The sequence below is a fragment of the Cebus imitator genome, unplaced genomic scaffold, assembly GCF_001604975.1.
Source record: "Cebus imitator isolate Cc_AM_T3 unplaced genomic scaffold, Cebus_imitator-1.0 Scaffold257, whole genome shotgun sequence".
NCBI classification, from domain to species: Eukaryota; Metazoa; Chordata; class Mammalia; order Primates; family Cebidae; genus Cebus; species Cebus imitator.
Window position 1 is genome coordinate 2,841,781 of NW_016107572.1, and position 27,164 is coordinate 2,868,944.

At 48.9% G+C, this 27,164-nt stretch overlaps 1 protein-coding gene and 1 non-coding gene across 8 annotated transcripts in view; both read left to right on the forward strand.

Moving 5' to 3' along the window:
• The window catches only part of NAV1 (neuron navigator 1), a 279,723-nt gene that overhangs the window by 162,103 nt on the left and 90,456 nt on the right, over positions 1 to 27,164 (forward strand). For all 7 annotated transcript variants that reach the window (XM_017499447.2, XM_017499449.2, XM_017499450.2 and 4 more), the window contains exons 5-6: positions 3,348 to 3,450; positions 9,200 to 9,565. In XM_017499447.2, coding sequence (XP_017354936.1) covers positions 3,348 to 3,450; positions 9,200 to 9,565 — 469 coding nt within the window. The remainder of the gene's footprint in view (positions 1 to 3,347; positions 3,451 to 9,199; positions 9,566 to 27,164) is intronic.
• On the forward strand, positions 24,368 to 24,472 carry LOC119467071. The gene has a single exon (XR_005195595.1). It is a non-coding gene; the product is annotated as a U6 spliceosomal RNA (small nuclear RNA).

The window sequence follows — 27,164 nt, forward strand, 5'->3', positions numbered from 1 at the left end:
AGCACCTGGGGCATTAAGGAATGAAGGCTACTATGTGGTTTAAACATTTTTCCTTAAAAAAAAAAAAAAAAAAGAAGAAGACATTGGCCGGGTGCAGTGTCTCACGCCTGTAATCCCAGCACTTTCAGAGGCCAAGGCAGGCAGATCACCTGGGGTCAGGAGTTCAAGACCAGCCTGGGCAACATGGTGAAACCCCATCTCTACTAAAAATACAAAAAATTAGCTGGGCTTGGTGGTGGATGCCTATAGTCCCAGCTACTTGGGAGACTGAGGCAGAAGAATCACTTGAACCGAGGAGGTATAGTTTGCAGTGAGCTGAGATCACACCATTGCATTCCAACCTGGGCGACAGAGAAGAACAACTTAGTCTAAAAAAAAAAAAAGACGTTTTCCTAAGGTGACGTGTATTTATCCCTTTACTTATCTTCATGGCTTTTTGGAAATTTTTAAAAACTGTCCGGTTTTGAAATGTTCATTAAGCATCTTCTTCTTCTTTTTTTTGAAACAGGGTCTCACTCTGTTGCCCAGGCTGCTGGAGTGCAGTGGTGTGATCACAGTTCATTGCAGCATTGAACTCCTGGGCTCAAGCGATCCTCCGGCCTCAGCCTCCCAAGTGGCTAGTATTACAAGCATGAACCACCATGCCTAGCCATTTTTATTTTTTTTTATTTACTTATTTTTTTTGCGGAAACATTGTCTTCCTATGTTACCCAGGCTGGTCTCAAACTCCCAGGCTGAAGCGATCCTCTGGCCCTCAGCCTCCCACGGTGCTGCATTATAGGCGTGACCCACTGCTTGCAGCCTAAGCGCCTTCTGTACAATAGTCACCATGCTTGACGCCAGTGGTACAGAGATGCCCTGTGATATATCAAAACAAGTATGAGTTTCTTCCTGGGTGCAACTCTGCCTTGTGCTACATGCTAGGTGTGTGACTTTGGCCAGTTTACTTGTTTTCTCTGAGTCTCAGTTTTCTCATCTGTTAAATGGGGCAGTAGCACAAATCTAGAAATGTTGCAGGGATTCAAGTACATAATGCTTGCAAAGGGTCTGGCACACACAGAAGTCTCTGAGTAATTCTTGGTCACCTTCCTATTTGGGAATACACACCCTTTGGAGATGTGTGTGCCTGTCCCTCGTCTCTGCCAAGCCCATAAAAAGCATCTGGGCCAGAAACCCATACCTTGGCACCATGTTCTTGGTCCCCACATAAGCATTTTAGAACTCAACTTTATTTCTTGGCGAGTCTAAAAAATTGACCCTGTCTGTGTTTCACACCAAGCCATCAATTAAAGCCTTGGAGCAGCTTACAAGGTGACGCTTGCCAGGATAAACAGGCATTGGCGGCCACGGAAGTGATGCCAGGACTGGGGACAGAGATTAGACCACTAGCATGGTGGCCTACCATTTGTCCCTGATCCTTGCCACCAGCATGGAGGCCTGGATTCATGGCACTGACCACGAGAGGATGTGGAGCTGGAGAAGCTCTCCCTGGGAGGGGAAGGGAGGGATGGCTGGGCCTGGGTGTGGAGCTGGTTCTCAGAAAAGGTGCCCAAAAGGCTCTGGGGAGGCCAATGCGGGCTCCTTGCCTGCCCCACCCAGCCTCCCCTCCCTGATAAGACAGTCAAGCAGCCGCCTGCCAGCCAGGCTGAGCTTAGTCTTGGGGGGAAAAAACCTCTTGAAGAGATTCAGAAATGTTCCTTTCGGCAGCTAAAAGAATCTCACACTCCTGCTGAGTCTGTGGGCTGCGGAGGGACTGAGGGGGCGTTTGGCCTCTGCAGCAGCGGCAGAAGGCTTGAGAGGGAGGGGAAAGGGGAGGAGCCTGGAGAGCCAGAGTTCTTGGGTTTTCTCTGTTGTTTTGCTATCATCTGTCACTCCCTGACTCTCTCCTGCAGATTGCCTTTTAGGGAGGCTCTGGGGGACTTGGTTCCATGCATGACTTTAGGTCCCAAAATGAAATATAAGCCACGGGCAGGGCCAGCTTCTCTTCGTTATGCTGTCCTCAGGGCCCAGCGTGGTGCCTGATGTGAAGTAAGTGCTTGATTAAGACTCATTGGATGAGGCTGGGCGCGGTGGTTCATGCCTATAATCCCAGCACTTTGGGAGGCCGGGTGGATCGGGTGGATCACCTGAGGTCAGGAGTTCGAGACCAGCCTGACCAACATGGTGAAACTCCATTTCTACTAAAAATACAAAAAGTAGTCAGGTGTGGTGGTGTGTTCCTGTAATCTCAGCTACTCAGGAGGCTGAGCAGGAGAATCGCTTGAAAACAGGAGGTAGAAGGAGGAGGTTGCAGTGAGCCGAGATTGCACCACTGTACTCCAGCCTGGGCAACAGAGCAAGATTCCATCTTAAAAATATATATATATATATATTAATTGGATGGACCAAAGGAAGGAAGGAGAACATTCTTTGCGTTCCTTCATGCTCAAGCACATCTCAGTCATTTGGATGTTATTTTCACCCTGTTTGCTGTTGTAGACTCTCATCTTGTCCAGGCTAATATCTGGACACCAGGGTTGAATAAAATGGCTCTTGGTCATTTGGGATTCTGAGGACGGGGCCACACCCATGCACCCTCCTCACTGGGGATTGCACCACTTGTGTGGGGACTGCCCAGAACTCAGTTCAAGCTCCAGAAAATGACAGCTCATCCCTTCTACTTCCCCACCAGCTACCTCACCTTTAGGAGGCTGTATCTGAACTAACTTCCCGGGACCCCATAGAGCAACCCTGGATATTACCAGTCAGTGCCTGGGCTTAGGTGTGCAGAAGCCAGCTTGTACCAGTTCCCCAGAGCCAGTTGTTAGCACCTCTTCCTAACTCTGTGGTCAGTGACATCACGCTGGTAGACTGAAAGTGGCCATGACAGGAGGATTTATAATGATGGAAATTGGCAAACACCGTGCATCCATGTCCCCTTCCTCCAGGAGCCAGTCATTCAACGTTTACCAGCACAACACTGGAGAGGGAGTTTCAGGCAGATGTTCTAGGTCATCTCAACCACGAGAAATCTTGCCCAGGACCTCTGCTGTGAGAAGCAGGGCCTCCCCAAAACAAAGCCAGAGGGAGAGGCAGTTACTTCGGGGTGCTGAAGGAGTGCACAGACACAGAAAGCCATGTCTGCACCCCCTGCCAGGGTCTGGGCTTCAGAGGGCTCAAGGGCACGTGTCCAGGGCCTTTGGGAGGGCCCATTCTGTTGGTTGTCTTTGAGAAAGGGAGGAGGGAGGTGACTGTCATGGCCCAGGGACTAGCCTCCTGGGGACGCTGTCAGTCTCTGCTTCCTGACCCCCAGGATCCCAGCACTAAGTCCTCTTCACTCACCCAGCTTTTCCTTCTCTCCCTCCTAGACCCAGAGTCCCAGAGAAAGAGGACAGTGCAGAATGTCCTGGATCTTCGACAGAACCTGGAAGAGACCATGTCCAGCCTTCGAGGGTCCCAGGTGACTCACAGGTAAGCTCAAGCTGCAGAGAGGGTCATGCCCTCTGCCTTCCTGGCTCTCCACCCCATTCTGGAGGGCAGGGCCCCAGGGTCTCTCCACACCTCTGCCAGGTCAGCCAGGTGGCCTGAGGCATGGAGCCACTGTGGAATGGGGAGAAAACCCATTTGTCTCAACAGGAGAAGCTTGGCTTTGTCTTCTATCTGCTTGTGCCTGAGCATTTCACTTCATTTCAGCAAATCAGCTTGAAAATCACTAGCCAAGGAGTCAGAAAGCAGAAGCCATTACACAGCTCAATGTGTTATCTTTGATACTCACTTTCCCTCCTTAGACCTCGGTCTCCTCATCTGTCAAGAGAAGGTTTACTAAATGCTCTCTTCCTGTTCCAAAGTCTCTATCAAACTAGGGTTCTAGAATTGGTTCCCTTCATAATACCTGTATCTTTTCGCTCTTGTGTCAGCTAGGTGCCCCCAGCCTCTTCCACCAGCCACTGAGGGAAGCTCGAGTGCTCAACAGGACGTACACAGTGTCACCCAGCTCCATGCCCTGTTAGGTGTATCCCCCTAGCCCACTCCCTGCAGAGACCTCACAGCCTCCAGCTGCGTGGGGCACTCACCCCCTCCCACGGCACCTCTCTCTGGAGCAAAGTCCTGGCTACAGGCTCTGCTGTGACTCAGAATTTCCTCTGCTGGCTCCTTGGACTGCCCAGATGAGCTCATGCTGTCAGCTCCAAGTGGGGCAGAGGGCTGGGCTAAGCTCTGGGGACAGAGGGAGGGAGAACATACAGCCAGATTGGGAAATCATGGGGGCCATGGGGCAGGAAGGCTGTGTGAGGGCTAGGAAGCCTCCCCAGTTAGACTGGAAGTAGATTATTCTCCAAATCCTGGGGCCAGAAAATTGAGAGCAAAGTTGGGGCATGGTCACTGGAAAAGGACCTTGCTTAGCCCAGGGTATGATCATTTGGGATTCTGAGTATGGGGACACACCCATGGACATATTTACATACCACCAATGACAAAAAACTCATTACCTTTCTCTTTTCTATTTTTATTTTATTTTTCACATAGGCTTTTTATTTTATTTTTTTATTATTTTTTAAGACAGGGTCTCACTTTGTCAACCACTGCCTTAGCCTCCCGAGTAGCTGGGATTGCAGGCATGTGCCATCACGCCCGGCTAATTTTTGTATTTTTAGTAGAGGCGGGCTTTCACCATGTTGGCCAGACCAGTCTTGAACTCGTGGCCTCAAGTGATCCACCCGCCTCTGCCTCCCAAAGTGCTGAGATCACAGGCATAAGCCACCGCACCTGGCCAACACACCACCTTTCAGTAACCCCAGTGCACTGTGGGATTGCAGCGACTCTGATGTGGAACTGCACGTAGTAGCTTTCACCCGTCGGCTCTAGTTCTTCCTATTTAGACTACCCTTCTCCTTCTCCTTCCTTGTCCTACTCCTCCCCCATCCCCCTCCCATGCCCGCATCTTGGAGACTCAGCCCTTTACTTCCAGACATCTTGAATATTTTAATGGCAAGATAAATCAAAACTCTCTGGGGATTACCTCTGCTCAGGCCAGTAAAACCCTGACTACTGAAAGGGACATGACCCAGAAGTCCTGGTAAAAGGTGAATAGTGGGGGCTCCAGGACCCCGTACATCTGTCTCCTACCTCCATCCCTCATAGCCCCAATCCCCCAGCAGGAACCCAAGTAGAGCACAGGACTGGCAGAGCTTAGGACCCAGTGAATGAAATCTTGGACATCTGCCTGCCCCCATCCGAGGAAATCGTTGGAACATCTCTCAGCACCCAATCACCCACCAGCCTCATGCCAAAGACGCCAGAAATTGCTTAGTTGCTGAGAGGGTCACACCCCAAATGACTCACTCACAGGGGCAGGGCAGAAGCAGTAGCTCCAGCCTCCTGGTGCTACTGACTCAGAGCAGCCAGCCCCCAGCCCCCAGCCCCCGCGTTGAGCCGGACAGCTTGATCCTCATCAGGCTCTATTTGTTTTCTGCTTCTGGTGGGGAAGGGGAGGCCTAAATCAAGCCTTTTGCATAATGCTGACTGGTTTAGGGGGAGAGTCTAGGGCTCTGGCTTCTGCCTCCCTTAATAGGAAGGGAACCAAGAGCCCCGAAGCTGGTTTTTCTGTTTACTGTGGACCTAGAGCCACTTCCTCTCTTAGGCTTTGGTTTACATTATTCCTGTTCCATGCTGATAGCCAAACCAATGATTCCCTGACTTTTTGTGGTTGTTCTTTTTTGTTTGTTTTTTTGTTTTTTTTTTGAGATAGAATCTCACTCTGTCTCCCAGGCTGGAGTGCAGTGGCATGATTTTGGCTCATTGCAACCTTTGCCTCTCAAGTTCAAGTGATTTTCATGCCTCAGCCTCCTGAGTAGCTGGGATTACAGGCGCCCACCACCACGCCCAGCTAATTTTTGTATTTTTAATAGAGACGGGATTTCTCCATGTTGGCCACGCTGGTCTCGAACTCCCAACCTCAGGTAATCCACCCACCTCAACCACCCAATATGCTAGGATTACAGGTGTGAGCCACGGTGCCTGGCTGGCTCTTTTACTTTTTAAAAGGGCTTTCTATCAATGAGCCCTTCCTTTAGCCCTGGAAGTAGGCAGGATATATACATACTCCCTGGGTTAAAGAATGAGGCTGGGGGCAGGGAGGCACCTGCCAAAGCCACACTGGGTGATGAGGGTGGGTTCTGCATTCAGCATGCTCAGAACCCATGCCAGCTGTGTGCCAGGCACAGCGCTGGGCACTGGCTCCCCAGAACACACACAAGTTTCCTCCTCGAGGAGCTTATAGTCCAGTGTGTGCTTCCTGCAAGGCTGTTTCACCCAGGAACTCCCTGAAAAGGAACTAGATTCAATTCCTTTTCAGAAGGCTTTACTCCTGTGCTGCTTCCTCTATTTCTACTGGTTCATTTCCCCCAGTGAGCAGAGTCTGGGTCAGACTGCGGCTGGAGAGGAAATGAAACTGTGTCCTCCCCAAACAGAGGCAAGCCTGAAGGGTGGGTGCAGGGCTGGAATTCAAGAACTGAGGATCTGAGCTAGAATCTTCCTCTTGAACCTAGGTCTAGAGATGTGTTTGGGAGAATTTAAAAAGAGAGAGAGTGAGCTGTGGAATAGTGAAAGAGGCACTTTTAGTACAAGAACTAAACAGGGGCAGGCCAGGAATAGAACTGAGGAACCCAGATGCTCAGTGCAGCTGTTGCCCCTACACCAGTGTCTAACCATGGTGTAGGATAACTACCCAAACCAGCTCCCCTGGAGACCCCCCCCACCCTCTCATCATGGTTAACATCATCCTCTTCCTCCTGTATCTCATCCCATGGTCGTCTGCTTGCTTTTATCAAGCACTTACTGCATGGAGCCCTGGACTGAGTTTTCTGATGAAAACTTCCTTTCTTTTTACTCACACATCCATTGTGAGTTTGCTCCTCTTTGATTCATTCTTGAGCGCCGACTACAGGCCAGGCACCATGCAAAGTGCTGAAATACAGTAGTGAGTGAGCAAGGCAGGCAAAGTAGCACCATCACCCCAGCCTCTGGCTTCAGAGAATGTCCATTTCTGTTCAAGGAGATGTGATGTCTCCGTCATTAGAAGCTGAAACAGTACACTGTATGAGGCAGAGCTGCAGAACGCAAAGGGGTTCCTAAAGGGCTGCCAGAGGCTGGGCGCAGTCGCTCACAGCTGTAACCCCGGCACCATGGGAGGCCGAAGTGGGAGGACAGCTTGAGTTTAGGAGTCTGAGATCAGCCTGGGCAAATGGCAAAACCCTATCTCTTAAAAAAGTACAAAAATTAGCCGGATGTGGTCATGTGTGCCTGTCTGTCGTCCCTGCTACTTTGGGGCTGAGGCGGGAGGATCACTTGAGCCCGGGAGGTCAAGGCTGCAGTGAGCCATGTTTGCACCACTACACTGCAGCCTAGGCAACAGAGTGAGACCCTGTCTCAAAAATAAATAAATATAAATAGGGCAGTCAGGGCCAGGAGGGGAGAGGCTGGGCATGGACCCAGAAGCAGCCACCACTGATTGCCCTGCCTGGCCAGGGCTCCCTCATCTTGCCCACAGGACTACTGCCAGGACACCAGCCCACTCAGTTTCAAGAGCGTTTGGGGGCTGGGCGCAGTGGCTCACGTCTGTAATCCCAGCACTTTGGGAGGCCAAGGCGGGTGGATCACGAGGGTCAAGAGATCGAGACCATCCTGGTCAACATGGTGAAACCCCGTCTCTACTAAAAATACAAAAAATCAGCTGGGCATGGTGGTGTGTGCCTGTAATCCCAGCTACTCAGGAGACTGAGGCAGGAGAATTGCCTGAACCCAGGAGGCAGAGGTTGCGGTGAGCCGAGATTGCACCATTGCACTCCAGCCTGGGTCACAAGAGCGAAACTCCATCTCAATAAAAAAAAAAAAAAAAGAGCGTTTGGATCCCTCCAGTTCTGCTGATCAGAAAACAAGACCATATTTTCTTAGGTTCAATAGAGACAACTTTGGAAATTTTTCTTTTTTTCAAGGAACTTCATAGAAACCAGAATGGAAAAATCAATGTCCCACTCCCATTCCAGCCCCCAAAGTGGCTAAGCAGTGGATGTGTTCACAGAGCAAAGATTGCTTGGCTTCATGCAACTCAGGTCCAGCCACAGATTGCCTCAGTTGCCCCAGCTTTCTTGACCATCAAACCCTGTTTCATTTACTTAGCCTTGTCTGGCTTTAGTTAGGATAGATTATGGAGACCCTAGCTAAGGCTGATTTGGGCTGGCCCCACTGCTAGGCTAGACAGAATTATGGGTCTCGGCCTGAACCCAAGTCGAGGCCACCCCTCCAACCAGATTCCAACTGTATTTCCTCTCTGCGTTCCCCTGGCCCTATCTTCTTCCCTAGGCATCCAGGCTCTACTAGTCTCAGGCCATCCAGCACTAACCTGGGCATTGCTCCCTTGGCCTTGGCCAGGAAGGGCCTGAGGCTTAGGACCCTGGACATCCAGGTTCACTCTCGCATCCAGTTCCCTATGTCCTCTCTTTTGTCCAGTTAAGGCTGCTGCTGTTCTCCATAAGGCTCTACTTCCCCTGCTGCCCTAGGCCTGTGGTTGGAATCAGTCTTACTGGGGACCTGGCACACATTCCAGATTCCCAAAGCTTTTCCTACATACCGTCTGCACTCTGCTTCAGCTTTCCTGTATCTGATTTTGGGAATCAGCTAGCCTTCAGCCAATTAATAGAAAAGAGGCGATGGACACACCCTTAACAAAATGATCAAGGCATTCTAAGCTCAAGTGACCAGTCTCTCTCACTTGGCCCGAAGGTCTGTTGAGCCCTTCCATATACCAGGCACTGTGTTCCATCTGTACATATGTGATGCTCACAACTCTATAAGGTAGCTTCTATGCCGTTATCCCCATTGTACAGATGGGAAAACTGAAGCTTCAGTTAATTACTTTCCTTGAGCTCACTTACTAACAAATAGGAAAAGAGAATTCAAACCCAGGTCATATTACACAATCTAGGCTCTTAACAGTGTACAGGATTGCTTCTCTAGCCACTTAAGATCATCTCCTTTGTCAAACAGATAACATATCACAAAGGTAACACACAGAGGCCTCATGGAGGAGGTGGAGCTTGGGCAGGTGGGGAGGAGGTGAGAGGCCCTGTGGGTGGAGGGGAGGCATTGCTGGGGTGCGTGTGAGGGCACAGGGCACACAGCGGCTGTGCCAAGGACTAAGTAGTGCCCTCTGCTCTCCGCCCAGCTCCCTGGAGATGACCTGCTACGACAGCGATGACGCCAACCCACGCAGTGTGTCCAGCCTCTCCAACCGCTCGTCCCCTCTCTCCTGGCGCTATGGCCAGTCCAGTCCACGGCTGCAGGCTGGTGACGCGCCCTCTGTGGGTGGGAGCTGCCGCTCAGAGGGGTCACCCGCCTGGTACATGCACGGGGAGCGGGCCCACTACTCCCACACCATGCCCATGCGCAGCCCCAGCAAGCTCAGCCACATCTCCCGCCTGGAGCTGGTCGAGTCCCTGGACTCGGATGAGGTGGACCTCAAGTCCGGCTACATGAGCGACAGTGACCTCATGGGCAAGACCATGACAGAGGATGACGACATCACTACCGGGTAAGCGCAGGCGCTTCTTAGACGGCGGGGGCAGGATGGTGGAAAGACCACGGGGCTGGAAGGCCTTCAAAGTGGAGTGGAACCCGAAACAGGGGTTTGGGTTTGCTGCGCTGCGACGAAAGCACACAAAAGGGTGCTATGTACACTTTGTCATTGCCTCTGAAATTCGGCGTCGTTTATTCTAGACTTGGGTGTGCTGGGCGGGGCCTACAGCCAAGGAGCTGATTGGTCAATGAAGGCGCCTCCCTCTCATTGGTCTCTGTGGCTGTCATTCTGTAGTATGCCCCACCCTCCTCCCTGGTTCTTTGCCCTCAAGAAACTGGCCCAAAGAGCCTTGGAAAAGCATTTTATTCCCCGCTCTTATGCGAACTCTGTGTAGACGCTGGTCAACTAAAGCTGCTTTCCCATTTGAAAAAAAAAAAAAAAAGATATTAACTATTAAGATCGTATCTATCTACCTAAGAAGAGACAATGAGAGCATGTGGGTGAAATCGCTAGTCAAACAGTGAGTAGCAGCAGTAGCTGCACTTCCTTTACCAGGAAAGGTTTCCTTTCCTAACCCCTCAGTTCCCTGTCTGACCCCGTGGCCCTCAGTCCCTGCTCCTTGGGTGTCTTCCTCTGCGCACCTTCTACCAATCATGCAATTTCCTAATCCCCACGCAGTATGTCAAATCCTTCCTTCCTGCCCTTTGCCCTGCAGGGACCCTCATCTTCTTATTTTTCTCTGCCTTAATTGACAGAATTGTGCCTGCGCCTTCCAACCTTGGAAGAGTTGGCCAGGACCCCAAGGCCCCAGCACTTCATTCTTGTCGTCCTCTCCTAGTTTGGGAGGAGAGGGGAGAAGACAGGAAGAATGAAGTGCTGGGAGCTTCGGGGCATCCTGGCCAACTCTTCCAAGCCCGGAGACCAGAGAGAGGCAGTATCTGGAAGGTTCTCCGGCGCACCTCTTAGCTGACTGCCACTTCCACTCTCCCTTCTTGGTTTGCTGTATCATCCCCTGCCAAGGGACCATACAAGTAGCGGCAGCAGCCCTTCCCTTCCTTCTCGGAGACTTAGTATCTTCCTGCCAGGGACTGCCTCTCCCCAGTAAAAATCCCAGACTTCAAGGGAGTGGAAAGTAGCCTCTCCTGGGAAAAGAGGAGAGCCAGCTCCAGGCCATCTACTGTTCCCTGCTCCCATCTCCACCCCAGCGGAGAAACTTGGAGGGATCTGCTCAGGGCCTGTCCAGCTGATGAGGCTGCTCTGGAGCAAAACAACTGACGCATGAATGGGGTTGTTTACTGCCTGTTCAATCCCAGGGGCCAGCCCCACCTCGCGCTCGCTCTCAGATCCGCCAGCCTGGAGCTGAGACCGGAGAAAAACCATCCAGCGCACAGGCCCAGAGCTCCCTCTGTGGTTAGAGGCGTGTGCTGGGCAGGAAGGAGACCCAAGGTGTGTGAGGAGCTGCTCCACACAGCCTCTACCCCAGGAAGCTGCCAGGGACTGCCTGAGGGAGTGTCACGTCATTGCCCTCCTCTGAGAGCTCCGGGAAGGAAGAGAGGGTGGTGCAAGCCCAGTGGGGCTGAATCTTTAGAAAGTTCCCCCTATGTTAGAAGGACCATAGCCCCAGACCCTGCAAAGCTTCCAGACAGGTGAAGTGATAGGACCCCTGTCCTGCAGAGCTCCCAGACTGATGGAGTTGTTGCGACCCCTGCCCAGCGCAGCTCCCAGACTGATGGTGATAAGACCCCTCTGAGAGCCTCTCACCTCACCAACCCATCTGATGGCAGAAAATACCCCAAGTGTTGGAAAGTACAAGACCCCTGCTTGGAGAAGTCCCAGTCTGAGGAAGGTGGCAGGACTTCCGGTTCTTAACTAGCTGTATGAGCTTGGGCAAACTAGTTAACCTTGCCAGGCTTTCATTCATTTGTCTATCTGTCAAATGCAGATAATAGTAGAACTTATCTCAGGGCTATGATGAGGGTTGAATGCATTAATATACGTAAAGTACTTAGAATAATTCCCGGCTCATTGTAAATGCTCACTAAATGATAGCTATTATTTTTGTTGCGATTATTATTTTTGCTGTTGTTAGAACCCCAGATTGATGGGGAGGCACGACTCTTGCTGTCAGGGGTGTGTAGTGTGTAATCTAACCAGGGTGCCTCTCACTCAGAATCAGCAGCAAAGGCAGAACTAGTAGCAGCTGGTCAAACCCAGGGACATAGATAATAGAGTGTCGGGGCATGGAATACAGTGGGGCGGGGGTAGGAAAAACCCCTTTGTGCCCCTCCAGCACTCTTGCTTTATCCTCTTTTCTCCAGACAAGACATGTGCTCCTGAGTTCATTTTTTAAAAATTAGAGTTCACCGAGGCTAGCATGAAAAGAACTTGCCTTTCCTGCACAGCCCCCAGCTGTAAGCCCAGGGGAGCCTGGAGTTTGCATGGGGAACACAGAGTCAGTTGCTGGCGTGACAATATCCATAAAGTGGACCTTACTGTGAACTGTGATGCTAGCTTACGAGATTATTTCACATGCATTTTTTATGGTCAATCTTCAATTAGCAGCAACCCTTAACTCAAGTTTGTTAACTTCCCTGCCAGGACTGTAAACATGGCCATCTTTAAATGTGCTTAGGAAGTCAGAGTTAAAGGAATCAACTTCTAATCCCCAGTAATTTAATGTAAACAGTCACTCCTCAATTATGTGTTTTGTTGTTTTAATTCGCAACAGGGCACCCTGGATTCCAGCAGCCCTTTAAGTGAACATGCAAACCTGAGTCCTTGCGCAGCCTCCTGGGCTTTTCATCCCCACTGTGGTTTCCATCTAGATGTTATCATTTAGAAAACGTCCTACTTCTTTAAAAATTGTTTTTCTAGTCATAAAAGGGGTAGGGCTATTCCCTGTAGAGATAGCTTCAGCACTCCCTCCTCAGCCACAGTGCAACACCACTGCCCACCCATCAGCCGCAGCCCCCTGCAGTTTGCTTTCCTATCTCCCAAGAGCTCCCAGCACTGAGCCAGCAGAAAAGGGGAGCTATTTTTCCCTACTGGGTGACATAATTGGCTCCCAGTTATCCGAGTGAGCAGTAAAAGATGACAGTAATTCTGATGCTTTCTCCACACTCTGTTTATCTGCTGGGGGACTATCTGTTTGGGGGTTCTTCCCAAGCGTCTGTTCAGCCTCAAGCTAGCTCTCCCTACTCCCTCCAGTGACCAGGCCCCTTCCTGGGTCGTTAGTTGGCAAATCAAAGAAGGCAAATTCTTCAAACTGAAGTCAGCAAACTAGAAGGAAGAAAGCGACTCTGATGCTGCTGCCAGAATAATCACACAAGTTTTTTACAAATTATTTATTTTTAAAAATTGCGGTCATATACCTATAATATAAAAATTTACCGTTTATTTATTTATTTATTTATTTTTTTGAGTTGGAGTTTTGCTCTTGTTACCCAGGCTGGAGTGCAATGGCGCAATCTCGGCTCACCGCAACCTCCGCCTCCTGGGTTCAGGCAATTCTCCTGCCTCAGCCTCCTGAGTAGCTGGGATTACAGGCACGCGCCATCATGCCCAGCTAATTTTTTGTATTTTTAGTAGAGACGGGGTTTCACCATGTTGACCACGATGGTCTCGATCTCTTGACCTCGTGATCCACCCGCCTCGGCCTCCCAAAGTGCTGGGATTACAGGCGTGAGCCACCGCGCCCGGCTAAATTTACCGTTTTATGTTAACCATTTGAAAGTGTACAGTTCAGTGGCAGTCAGTACACTCACGTGGCTGTGTAACCATCTTCAGATCCGTCCCCAGAGCTTTGTCCTCTCCCCAACAAGAAACTCTGTACTCACGAAGCAGTAGCTTCCCTTTCCTCTTCAGCTCCAGGCAGCCACCAGTCTGCTTTTCGTCTCTATGAATTTGACTACTCTAGATAACCCACATAAGTGGATTCATACAGTCTTTGTTTTTTTATTTGTTTGTTTGTTTTGAGACGGAGTCTTGCTCTGTCACCAGGCTGGAGTACAGTAGCATAATCTGGGCTCACTGCAACCTCCACCTCCCAGGCTCAAGCGATTCTCCTGCCTCAGCCTCCTGAGTAGCTGGGACTATAGCCATGCACCACCAGGCCCAGCTGAGTTTTGTATTTTTAGTAGAGAACAGGTTTCACCATGTTGGCCAGGAAGGTTTTGATCTCTTGACCTCATGATCTGCCTGCCTTGGCCTCCCAAAGTGCTGGGATTACAGGTGCGAGCCACTGAGCCTGGCCTTTTTTTTTTTTTTTAATGACTGACTTATTCACTTAGCATAATGTAGTCAGGGATCATTCATGTTGTAGTGTTAGAATTCCATTCTTTTCTCAGGTTGAATTCTGTTCTATTGTATGTATATACCACATTTTGTTTATCCCATTCATCTGTTCATGGGTTGTTACCACCTTTTGGCTACTAGGAAGAATGTTGCTCTGAACATTGGTGTCCGAATGTTATTCGAGTTCCTGCTTTCGGTTCTTTTTGGGTATATACCCAGAAGTGGTATTGCCGGATCGTATGGTCATTCTATGTGTTTGGGTTTTTTGTTTGTTTTTTGAGGAACCACCACACTGTTTTCCATAATGGCTGCATCATTTGACATTTCTACTGGCAATGAATGAGGGTTCCAATTTCTCCACATTCTCCCCAACATTTACTATTTTCTGTTTTGTTTGTTTTTATAATAGCCATCCTGGCCAGGCACGGTGGCTCATGTGTGTCATTCTAGCACTTTGGGAGGCCGAGGCGGGTGGATCACTTGAGGCCAGGAGTTGGAGACCATCCTGGCCAGCATGGTGAAACCCCATCTCTACTAAAAAGGCAAAAACTAGCTGGCGTGGTGGTACGCGCCTGTAATTGCAGCTATTTGGGAGGCTGAGGCAGGAGAATTGCTTGAACCCGGGAAGCGAAGGTTGCAGTGAGTTGAGATTGTGCCACTGCACTTCAGCCTGGGCGGCAGAGCGAGACTCCATCTCAAAGAAGGAAAAAAGAAAAGAAAAAAGAAAAAAGCCATCCTGATGGAGGTGAAGTGGTTATCTCATTGTGGTTTTGATTTCTCTGGAGATTAATAATATGGAGCATCTTTATGTACTTATTAACTGTTTATAGATCTTGTTTGGAGAGGTATCTATTCAAGTCCTTTGCCCATGTTTAAATTGTGTTGTTTATTTTTTTGTTGAGTGTTAAGAGTTCTTTATATAGGCTAGATATTAACCTTTTATCAGACATACGATTTGCAGATATTTTCTTTCATTCTGTGGGTTGGGTTCCCTTTTCATTCTGTAGATGTATCTTTTATACACAAAAGCTTTTTATTTTGATGAAGTTCAGTTTATCTATTTTTGTCTTTTGTTGGCTGTGCTTTGGGTATCATATCTAAGAAATCATTGCAAAATCTAACGTCATGCAGCTTTTCCCCTGTTTTCTTCTAAGAGTTTTATAGCTGATGGGGTTTTTCAGAAAGACAAATTCTAATTCTTACCGATGTAGAATCTCTGCTACCCAGAAAGCCACATTTTTCTAAAGCTTCTCAGTAATTTTAGACTAGTCTGTCTTCGTATCTAGTACAAAAATCTTATCTGCAGTATTCCTGACAGTCTTTCATCGCTGGCTTCCATAGGCACAGTGTTGGGAGGCTTATTCCATATCATATAGAATTAAGTTATAAGGAAGTTTCTAAATATTCAGCTGAAATCTGCTTCACTGTAACTTCCTCCTGTTGATTCAAATTCTGTCATCTGGGAAAAATAGAATAAGTGTAAGTGTTCATCCAAATAGTTCAACATGTTCTTAATATAGCTCGAATATTCTCTAGACCAAAAAGAAAAAGAAACGGTTCCTAGCTTATTTTAGTACTTTCTTAACTGACCCAGTTTTTCAAACCTTTCATTGTCCTGGTCACCCTCCTCTGGAAGCTCTCAAGTTGTCAATGATCCTCTTAAAATTTGGCACCTAGACGGATCACCCGCTTGACACTAGAAGTATTCTTGCCAGGGTAATATCCAAATCATGACACTGCAGACAACTTCGAGTTGGCTGCTGACTTTCCTAGATGACAGCTCGGGCCATTTTTACCACTTGAAAATACAAAAGGAATTTGTTTTTCTAAAAATAGGAAGGTCTGGAATTTAATCTAAATAAGAAGATAAGTTTCACAGCCATCTGTCCTTCCATCCCTGGCATCCATTGGAGTGGAGGGGAATAGGGTATGGGTACCCACACGGTGGTGGGTGCAGGCACTGAGTAGAGGGGCTACACGTGCCTGGAGGGAGGGCCCTCCATCTTCTCCCTTCTTCAACATGGGTTTCCTCTCTCAGTGTGTCCATTTTTGTCTATGTGAATGGGTGAGCTGTGTCTGAGCTGGGTGGCAGTAATGGATGGGAACTTGCAGGCCAACACAGCAACACTATTGCCAAGTCCCGCAACTCCAGAGGGTGCCCTTCACATTAGACAGAGGTGTGAGGTCCACAGCCCCCCACCTCCACCAAGGACTGCTGTCCTGAAACCTATGCCAAGGGCCACAGAGCAGTAGACAAGAGTCCGCGGGTTCCATCCTTTTTTTTGAGACAAGATCTTTTACTCCTGTTGCCCAGGCTGGAGTGCAGTGGCACGATCTCGGCTCATTGCAACCTCTGCCTCCTGGGTTCAAGTGATTCTCCTGCCTCAGCCTCCTGAGTAGCTGGAATTACAGGCATGCGCCACCACGCCCAGCTAATTTTGTATTTTTAGTAGAGACAGGGTTTCTCCATGTTGGTCAGGCTGGTCTTGAACTCCCTACCTCAGGCGATCCACCCACCTCAGCCTCCCAAAATGCTGGGATTACAGGCATACGCCACCACTCCCAGCAGCAGGCTCCATCTTGAGTGAGCTCTGTATGCACGTGTTAGGGGACAGGATTCCTTGGCGACTTGTGCCGCACCCTGCCTCCCTCGTCAGGTTGCTTGCCGTCCTCTGCGTGTGGCTGGATGTTCCAGTCTTCTTAGTTTTCTCTTCACCTCCCCTTCCTCCGTTCCCCAGCCTGTCCTCTTGAACTGTGCTTGGGGGCTCAGAACAGATGGGATTCGTTTCCTCCTTGGCTCTGAAGTGTCCTGACGTTGAAAAATGTCAAATAAAATAAACTGTAGGCCCCTGCCTTCTCCCAGGCTGTCTCTGTGCTCCCGGAGTCAGCTAGCTCAAGCCTTAAAGAGACACTTACAGCCCTGCTGACGGAGCCCCAGCCCCTGCAGCTTCCCTCCTGAGAAGGAGCTGCATTCACGGCCCTCCCACTTGGCTCAGGTCTGACTCTCAGACTCCAAGATACCCAACCCAGCCACTCTCATTGATAAGTCTCTTCCAATGAGCACTCGGTTTATGTGGTTTATACAAAAAAGAAGAGACTCCTTTTGAATTTGAATGGACAAGGAGGAGAGTTGTCCCCCTTCTTATTTCTTCTTCTGCCTTTGCCTTCTCTGTTTCCTGGTAGGTCTCTAGGAATCCCGGGGCAGCTGGACCAGGCCTAATTTTTGCTCATGGAACCCAAAGATGGAAGCAGAAAGTGGTAGGGGGCCACCCTCAGGAGGACCCAACACTCAAGTTCAGGAAGGAAACTCAGTTTCTGCCCTGAAAGGACTTCAAATTTAAAAGGGAGGCAGGCAGCCTGAGCAACACAGTGAGACCCTGGCACATGCCTGTAGATCATTTCAGCTACTTGGGAGGCTGAAGCAGGAGGATCACTGGAGTCCAGGAGTTGGGGGCTACAGTGAGCTATGATTGTGCCATTGCACTCCAGCCCAGGTGACAGAGCAAGACTCTGTCTCTTCAAAAAAAGAAAATTAATAAGTGGGCTAGGCGCAGTGGCTTATGTCTGTAATCCCAGCACTTCGGGAGTTCAAGGTGGGAGGATTGCTTGAGACCAGGAGTTCAAGACTAGCCTGGGCAACATAGCAAGACACTGTCTCTACAAAAAAATTAAAACTTAGCTGGGCATAGTGGCACGTGCCTGTGGAGGCTACTTGGGAGGCTGAGGCAGGAGGATCCCTTGAGCTCAGCAGTTGAAGTTGCAGTGGGCTATGATTGCACCACTGCACAAGCCTGGGCAACAGAGATCCTATCTCTAGAAAATTTAATAAATTTTAAAAATTAAAATAAAATAGAAAGATGGGGTATGTATTGTATCCACAGTAAAGGAAGCAGTATGTAATTGAAGTAGATGATGGCTATTGCTTCATTGAAGATAATCTCTAACAATTACAATGCTGACTTCAGACTCATACACATAGGCTTGGCTGATGCTTCTCTGTGGTGTAGGGGAAGAAGCACTGGGCTAATCCTGAGATCTGGAGTTCAATCCTTAGCACATCTCTAACTTGCTGTGTGGCACTGAGCAAGCCACCTGGCCTCTCTGAGTCTTAGTTTGTTCATCTGTAAAAAAGGTAATCGTTTTTGCCTTAAGAGGATCAAATGGAAAAGAATAGTAAGAGTGCTTTGAAAAGTATAAAGAGCTGTTGGTTTGAAGTCTGTTATTCTGGTCTGGCGCGGTGGCTTATGCCTGTAATCCCAACACTTTGGGAGGCCAAGGTGGACAGATCACCTGAGGTCAGGAGTTTGAGACCAGCCTGACCAACATGACCCCATCTCTACTAAAAATACAAAATTAGCTGGGTGTGGTGGTGCGGGCCTGTAATCCCAGCTACTTGGAAGGCTGAGGCAGGAGAGTCGCTTGAACCCGGGAGGCAGAGTTTGTGGTGAGCCAGGATCACGCCACTGCCCTCCAGCCTGAGCAACAAGAGCGAAACTTCATCTCAAAAAAAAAAACAGAAAGAAAGAAAGAAAAGAAATCTATTATTCTGATCTCAACTTAATGTTCTGTTCATTTAGCTGATGGCTTCTGTCTTAATTAGGGGTTGCTAGAGTATCAAAATAAGATTTCTTAAACTTGGAAGATGAGGACATTAAATTTGGGCCTTGACTTAACGTTTCAAGGAATGCTTTGCAACACAGTCTTCATATTCTTTTAATCCTGTAGCGTGCCGTTAAATAAACAGACCTTCGAAAACAGGCTTATCAACACAGGCATGACATAGATGGGCAGAGCCCTGGCATGGTTTAGAGTGAAGGCTCACAGCTAGGCTGCCTGTGTTTGTATCCTGCCTCTGTGAGCTTGGACGAGTTTTTCCCTTCCCTCTGCTTGTTCTTTCAGCTGAAAAATGCGAGAGAAGTGGTGCCTACTCTGTAAGATTGATTTGAGGATCAAATTAGTTAATACTCTTATGTTAGATATCATAACTGCTAGCTGTCCTTAGTCAGCCATTTGATAATAGACATTAGCAAGCTGCTGGGCCTGTGTTGTCACACGCACATTCTAGATGATGGTACATTCTTTGAAAAATGTGTTAACCTTCATGCTTGAAAATGATCTTTCCGATCCTCATCGGAAGAATGACATACTGAGTTGTTTGCCAAGAAAGATGGATTTGTCCTGACCCATTTTTACCTGTTCATGCAGTGTTTCCATGCAGCAAATGGTGCCCATCTGTGGTTTGAGGTCTGGGCTGAGTATAGCATGTGGTGGTTGTGCAAATAGCTAAGCTCGCTGCACACAGAATCACACAAGTGGCCATAACCTCTTTCCCACATTGTCTTGGCTAGTTGGGCTGTCTGTCCCTCACTGAAACATGGGTTTCTTGCATATGAAGGATGTCTTGGGCCGGGTACCCCCAGAAGCTGACCTTGAGACAAGGATTTGGGTGCATGTGGTTTATTTGGCAGGTGCCCAGGAAGTGCTGATCCGAGTGGGAAAGTGAGTAATGGAAGAGAGGGAAGCCACTACAAGCTATGTTCATGTACAGGTTACTGCTGTGGGCAATTGGGGCTTACAGATTTCTAGGAGGTGACATGGAATACACCTCAGTGTTACCCACCAGAAGGGCAAGGAAGTTTGGGTATTTATGTGTCAGCTCCCATTCATTATTGGCTAAGGGCAGCTCCTAGAGGGCTTCAGCTCTGCGTTTCAAGCCTGTGCACATAGGCTGAGAGGAATCCCCGAGTCTGAGTCACAAGCACCCGCAGTCATGCTCAGACAGCACCTACAGGAACAGTGACTACGGAGGGGTGTAGGTGGCACACCAACACCACCAGTTATAAAGAGGGAAGATGGGAAGGAAAGATGAGAGGAAGGTATGGAGTTGGATTCCTGGGTCAGATGTGAACCCCTGGCTCTCAAAATATTCCTTCTTCTTTTTTCCTTTTTTTTTTTTTTTTTTTTGAGAAGGGATTTTACTGTGTTGCCCAGGCTAGAGTTCAGTTGTGTAATCATAGCTCATTGCAGCTGTGACCTCCTAGGCTCACATGATCCTCCCACCTCAGCCTCCCAAGTAGCAGGGACTACAGGTGTATGCCACCATGCCCAGCTAATTTTTTAATCTTTTTATAGAGACAGGGTCTTGCTATGTTGCTAGGGCTGGTCTCAAGTTCCTGGGCTCAAGGGATCCTCCCACCTGGCCTCCCAAAGTGCTGGAATTAAAGGCGTGAGCCATCANTTGAGGCAGGATCTCACTGTGTTGCCCAGGCTAGAGTTCAGTGGCGTCATCACAGCTCTTGGCAGCCTCTACCTCCTAGGCTCACATGATCCTCCCACCTCAGCCTCCTGAGTAGCTGGGCCTACAGGCACACGTCACCACACATGGCTAATATTTAAATTTTTCTGTAGAGACAGGATCTCACTGTGTTGCCCAGGCTGGTCTCAAACTCCTGGGCTCAAGCAATCCCGCCAGACCTCCCAAAGTGCTAAGATTACAGGTGTGAGCCACTGTGCCTAGCCTCCTTAATTCTTAAAATAAAATAGTGGGCAGCACCCCTCAGTCTGTGCAGGGTTAATCTGGATGAGAGTGTCTGTTCAAACCCAACGGGGTTGGTGAAACGTTGGAACAAGCCAGGTATTCCAGAGGGACTGCTGGATGTATTCTAGTTGCCATGGCAACTAATGCCAGTTAAGGCGTGGTCCTTCCTCTAGTGTGTCCTAGTAACCTACAATTGAGCTGCTGGAGTTTTCACCTACTGTGATGACATGGAATCTGGTTGACAGTCAGGATGAGTAAGGGTCGAGGAAGCTGTTGAGATGAGCCTGGCTTTTCCCCCACCAGCTCTGCCCACTTGTCTACTTGCCCACTGTCTCCCCTCTTTAATTGTCAACCTTCTTCTTATGTTCTGTGACAAGCTGGCTGAGCTTGTGTGGTGCCTGGAAATTCCATGTAGTCTGATATTACAGAAAGAGTACAAGTTTGGAAGTATGACAGGCCTGGTGTTCAGATTCCAGATCTGAAGCTTTGGGAAAGCTGTTTATCTATTTTCAGGGAGAATACTGATATGGCAATAGGATTGTTGTTAGCATGTAGTGAAATATAATGTATGTAATACACTTGGTGGCCAGGCACGGTGGCTCATGCCTGTAATCCCAGCACTTTGGGAGGCCAAGGCAGATCACTTGAGGTCAGGAGTTCGAGACCAGCCTGGCCAACATCATGAACCCCAATCTCTACTAAAAATACAATTAGCTGGGCATGGTGGCGGGCTCCTATAGTCCCAGTTACTTGGGCCAAGGCATAAGAATTGCTTGAACCTGGGAGGTGGAGGTTGCAGTGAGCCGAGATCATACTCCGTCTTAAAAAATAACACTTGGCATGCAGCAGGTGTCAGTAAATGTTACCTCCCTCCCTTCTCTTGTTTACTCCTAGAAAACCAAAGCTATAAAAGCCATCTATGGAATGGAACTGTTCTGTCTGGATGGTGATGTCCAGTTGCCCACCTGTCTTTGCCAAATGCCCTCCCTCCAGGGAGTCTTTCCTGATTCATCCCATTGGACTCAGCGTTGTCCTGGAACTTGTGTGCATAATTTGTACTGCAGTAATTTGCACTTTTATGATTCTCTCGCAGTTGCATGGCATGTATGGTTTGCACACACTAATATGGCATTATCTTATTTAATGTTAACAACACTGTGAGTTAGATATTCTTCCCCCCAATTTACAAATGAAGAAGTTGGAACTCAGCTTAACTGGCTTGGTAGGATCACATAACTCAAAGTGGCCCCACCAGAACAGAACTCAGGCCTCTGCCCCCCACATTCTGTGCACATTCCAGCACACCTACTGCCTCGTTTTGTGCTCCTTGAGGCCTTTCCCTGTGTGTGCAGCCCTTGTGTCCCTGAAACCTGTGAGCATGTCAGGAGCAGGGATCACAGGCCTTCCGCTGGAGCAGGAGCTTCCCCAAAACAGACTCTGTCTTCTCTGTCTCTCCGTTTCCCCTCAACACCTAGCAGCGTAGGTTTTCAGGCCGTGCTGTCGACTGACCAGTGAATCATTGTTAGAGACCCCCTCCTGGGATGCCCTTACATGACCCATCTATCTTCCAGGATAGAGTCTTGCTTTGGGGAGCCACAGAGTAGCCACAGTCAGGAACTCCGGGCCAAGGGCAGAAGGAGCAACCCAAGCCTCTGTGAATGCAAGTCGTTGTTTGACTCCAACTCAAAGGCTGAGCTGTCCCAGGATTTTCATGAGGGGCCAGCTCTGGCCTCTGGGCTATCAGATCTCTCTGGCCAGGCAGTAAAAGGCCATTCACTGCAGCTGAAGAAAGGCCAGCAGGCTGGGCCGAGGGACTTTCCCACTGAGGTGTGCAGAGTTGGGGGCCCAAAGATGCTGCAGGAATGAATGATTGTCATCGATATATCAGAGTGACAATGGAACAAGCACAGGCAGAGGCATAAGAGTATAGATTTGAAAAGCGGGCCAGAGGAGAGGGGCAGGCCTTGAGAGACCAAAAGCACGTAGCTCCACTGGAGGCAGATCAGCACTCACTGAATATGCAGGGCAGGATCACGGAGCGAGAGGGTAGGAGAGGCTGACACGGGGGCATGTGCAGTAGATAAACAGAGTCAGCACATTTGTGATGTGCATGCCAAGCAGTGGAAATGAGAGACAGATACTGTGTGAGACCCATCCAAACGTGTGTGAGAGGTGGCAGGATATAAAGAGGCTATGTGTGCACCAGCTCGACTGTTTGAAGACAGGCCGGTCGATGTGCAGGGGGTGTGCAGCAACCAGACAGGCGCAGAGAGTGTCTGAGAGGTGGAGGGATCCTTCCAGAGAAAGGCAAGTGACCTTGTGCTCAGCCTGGGGGGTGACCCAGAGCAGGGTGAGTGTATTCTCACCAGCCTACCCCCCTTCTCCTTTAGCCAGCTCCTACTAAAAGGGATCTGTGGCTTGTCTTGTCTCTTTCTTGTAGGGCATCTCCAGCTTGGGAGACAGGAACAATCTCTGACCTAGTTCCTGCCCTCTTTGACTGACTGCTCACCCTCTTCCAGCTCCTCTCCCCAGCCTCAATCTCTCATTCTTCCTCTACTTTGATGTCTGGCTTCTGTCTTGGCCTCTGTGGGTTTGATGACAAAGGGCAGCTCAGGAATGACACTATCTACACATGCATGGCCATATGGACAATTTCAGGTGGTGGGACTTCTAGCAGCTGAGGTTCCCAGGACTGCTGACATTCTGCTGAGTGTTATTAGAAGATCAGGGACAGAGCTTATCATCTGGCTGTCACTGCCCCTTTCCAAGCCACAACGAGCCTCCACAGAGGGGCCCTGGGGGATAGCCAGCTGCCCTGTGCCCATGCTGGGTGCCTGGGGGATGGCCAGCTGCCCTGCGCCCATGCTGGAGTGAACTTTCCTCTGCTGTTCACTGTTCTCTGGATTTAGCCAGGGAAAGGAGCTCCCTGTGCGAGGTTCCAACTAAGAGATCCCACCCTTCCCAGCTCTGATCAGATATCCCTGAAGTCAGGAAGGCAACAACTATACAATCTCTCTCTATTTATTTTTTCTCACTCTGTCACCTAGGCTGGAGTGCAGTGGCACAATCATGATTTACTGCAGCCTTGACTTCTTGGGCCAAGCAGTCCTCCCAACCCAGCATCCCAAGTAGCTGGGGCTACAGGCAAGCGCCACCATGCTATTTTTAATCCATGCTAAGTTTTAAATTTAATACAGGCTAATTCTTAAATTTTAAAATACACACTAATTGGGGGGTTTTTTTTTCTTTTTTCCTTTTTTGGTAGAGGCAGGGTTTTACTATGCTGCCCAGGCTGGTTTCAAACTCCTGGGCTCAAGCTATCCACCCACTTTGGCCTCCCGAAGTACTAGGATTACAGACCTGAGCCACCATGCCTGGTTTATGCAGTCTCTTATATCTCCACAGGTCCTTGTGGTTAGTTTCCTGCTGTTGGGAATCAGAGCAGCAAAACAGATGGAACATTCTGGAGCCCACCTGGCCTGGCTATAATTTTCAGTTTGCCACTCACTGTCTATGCGCATTACTTAGCCTCTTTGTGCTTCAGTGTCATCATCTGAAAGGAATGCCCACCTCGTGATATTTGCTCATACATTTGATAAATACTTGTAGACCACCTAATGTATACCAGACGCATTGCTTTTAAATGCATATATGAAAAGAAATGGCCAGACATGGTAACTCACACCTGTAATCCCAGCACTTTGGGAGGCCAAAGCAGATGGATCACTTGAGGTCAGGAGTTCAAGACCAACCTGGCCAACATGGCAAAACCCTGTCTCTACTAAAAATACAAAAATTAGTTGGGTATGGTGGTGTGCGCCTGTAATCCCAGCTATTCGGGAGGCTGAGGCATCAGAATCGCTTGAACCCAGGAGGCGGAGGTTGCAGTGAGCCAAGATCATGCCATTGTACTCCAGCCTGGGTGACAGAGCGAGACCCTATCTCAAAAAAACAAAAGAACAACAACAACAATCAAAAATGGCCACGCTTGCTTTGGCAGAACGCATACTAAAACTGGAACGATACAGAGAAGATTAGCATGTCCCCTGTGTGAGGATGACACCCAAATTTGTGAAACCTTCTGTATTTTAAAAAAATTTTAGGCCGAGCGTAGTGGCTCACACCTGTAATCTCAACACTTTGGGAGGCCGAGGCAGGCAGATCACCTGAAGTCAGGAGTTCAAGACCAGCCTGGCCAACATGGTGAAACCCCGTCTTAAAAAAAAAAAAAAAAAAAAAACCTAAAAAAAGCTCAAAATACATAGCTATAGTAAAGCTAAAATTAATAAAATAAACACCAATTTGTACACAAAAAAAAAAAATTATTAAATAAAAAAAAAAAGAAAAAGAAATGGCAAACAAGCCAACATATAAACATGCAGTAGGTTGGGTGGTGCTTTGTGAAATAAGGAAAAATAAAGCAGGGTAAGGGGCAGAGAGTGCTGGGATAGCAGGTATTTGAGGGCAGGTGGTCAGGGAAGGCTTCTTTGGTAAGCTATGCAGACAACTGGGGAGAGAGCTGTCCAGGCAGACAGAAGAGTATGTGCAGAGGCCCAGAGGCGGGAATCAGCATGAGTTCAAGGAACTGCAATGAGGTCGGTGAGGCTGAAGCAGAGTCAGCAAGGGGGCGAGTGGCCAGAAATGAGGTCACAGGTCGCCAGGGGCCGGCCGTGCCATGCTGAGGACTTTGGCTTTTTTTCCGAGAGAGGAAGCCACTGGAGGACTTCAGGGAGAGGGACGATGTGATCCAATATGTTTTGCAAAGGAGCTGTCTGGCTACTGTGAGGACAGCAGACCACAGAGGAACCAGGAATCATGGAAGAGAGACTGCTGCAGTTATCTAGGTGAGAGCAGATGGTGGCTCACACCAGGGATAGAAGTGGAGGTGGGGAGAAGGTTTTGAGGATTAAAGAAGATAACATTGGCCAGGTGTGATGGCTCACACCTGTTGTCCTTGCACTTTGGGAGGCTGAGGTGGGAGGACTGCTTGAGCCCAGGAGTCCAAGACCAGCCTGGACAACACAGCTTTTAAACTCATTTAAAAAAATTTTTATAAAAATTTTAAAATTATATAAAATTTTTCTATAAAATGTTACAGAATTTCTGTATTTAAAAAAAATTAAAATTAGTTGGTAGTGATGGCTTGCACCTGTGGTCCCAGCAACTTGGGAGGCTAAGCGGGGAGGATCGCTTGAACCCAGGAGGTTGAGGCTGCGGTGAGCCGTGTTCATGCCGCTGCACTGTAGCCTGGGTGACAGAGCAAGACCCTGTCTTAAAAAAAAAAAAAAAGAAGAAGAAGAAGATCATTTACAGTGCTCTCAATACATTATATGAGGTTTCATTTCTGTTTACCAAAGATTTGGGATCCAAATTAGCAGTGGAGAACCACTGGAGTGCAGTGGCGTAAATACTTAAGCTGATCTGAAATGAATGCTCCTGGCCTCCTGAGGTAGAGGGTTTGTACACACACATGCATGCACACACAACACACACACTCACACACACCCTGGTATCTGCCCAGTGACCCCATGTGAGGGTCTGTCAGGCCCTTACTGGACAGGCAGCCCCTCTCTCTGACCCCTTCCTGTGGTCCTCTGTCCCATGTTCTCAGAAGCATACAGAGCCGCTGATGTGTTGGGATACTGGAAGCAAGACATCCAGCTAGGACTGCTGAGATGGCAGCTCACTATACACGATGTGAGGGCTCCCCTCTCTGCTGCCCCTCCCAACTGTGGGGTGGTGAGAAAGGCAGGTCTCCTCGAAGGTTATGTAAATACTTGTTGAACAGTAGCGCGGCTGGGATTAGGGCTGAGCTCTGGAACGCTCCACTGTGCAGCAGCTGACTCCCAGTGTCCCCAGTTCAAACTCTCCTACCTACCTTCAAAACCTGTCAGTCTGAGCCCCACGCTAGCCCCAGGGAGAGAGTTGGCAAGAAGCGGTGCCAGTGACTGGTGAAAAGAACCCTGCTCCAGGAATCGAGACACCTGCGTTGTGTGGAAAGGTCTTGAGCTACTCACTTGCCCTGTCTGGGCTTAATTTTCTCCTCTGTGAAAATGAGGGGTTTGCACTAGATGCTTTCTAAAGTCCTTTTTGTCTCGAACGTTCTGGATTTTCTGACCACATGAACTGGGTCTGATCCAGGGTACCTGGCATTTCCTCCAGGAAGGGCCTGGAAATTGAGGAGGAAAGACAGCAGTCATGCTGGTCCAGGAAAAGAGAGAAGCTCCCCACACTCATGCATTAGGAACTCTGGAAGACACAGGCATTGCTAATGGTGAAGAAATCCATTGCCTTGACTTGGACCCAATGTCACTGTGGCTTCCAAACCTGTGGCTAAACTAGACCACTCTTTTATTAATCTTTCTGGCCGTTAATGTAAGTATAATAATACCTGCCTCACTTTAGATCACTAGGTTGTTTGAAATAGAATCAATTTGGTGGGGCATGGTGGCTCATGCCTGTAATCCCAGCACTTTGGGAGTCCTAAGCAGGCGGATCACAAAGTCAAGAGATCAAGCCCATTCTGGCCAACATGGCAAAACCCTGTCTGTACTAAAAATGCAAAAATTAGCTGGGCCTGGTGGCTTGCACCTGTAGTCCCAGCTACTCGGGAGGCTGAGGCAGGAGAATCGCTTGAATCTGGGAGGCAGAGCTTGCAGTAAGCCGAGATTGCACCACTGCACTCCAGCCCCGCAACAGAGCGAGACTCCATCTCAAAAAAAAAAAAGAAAAGAAAATAGAATAAACTCATAGGTGTGAAAACGCTTTGAAAACTCCTGCCAC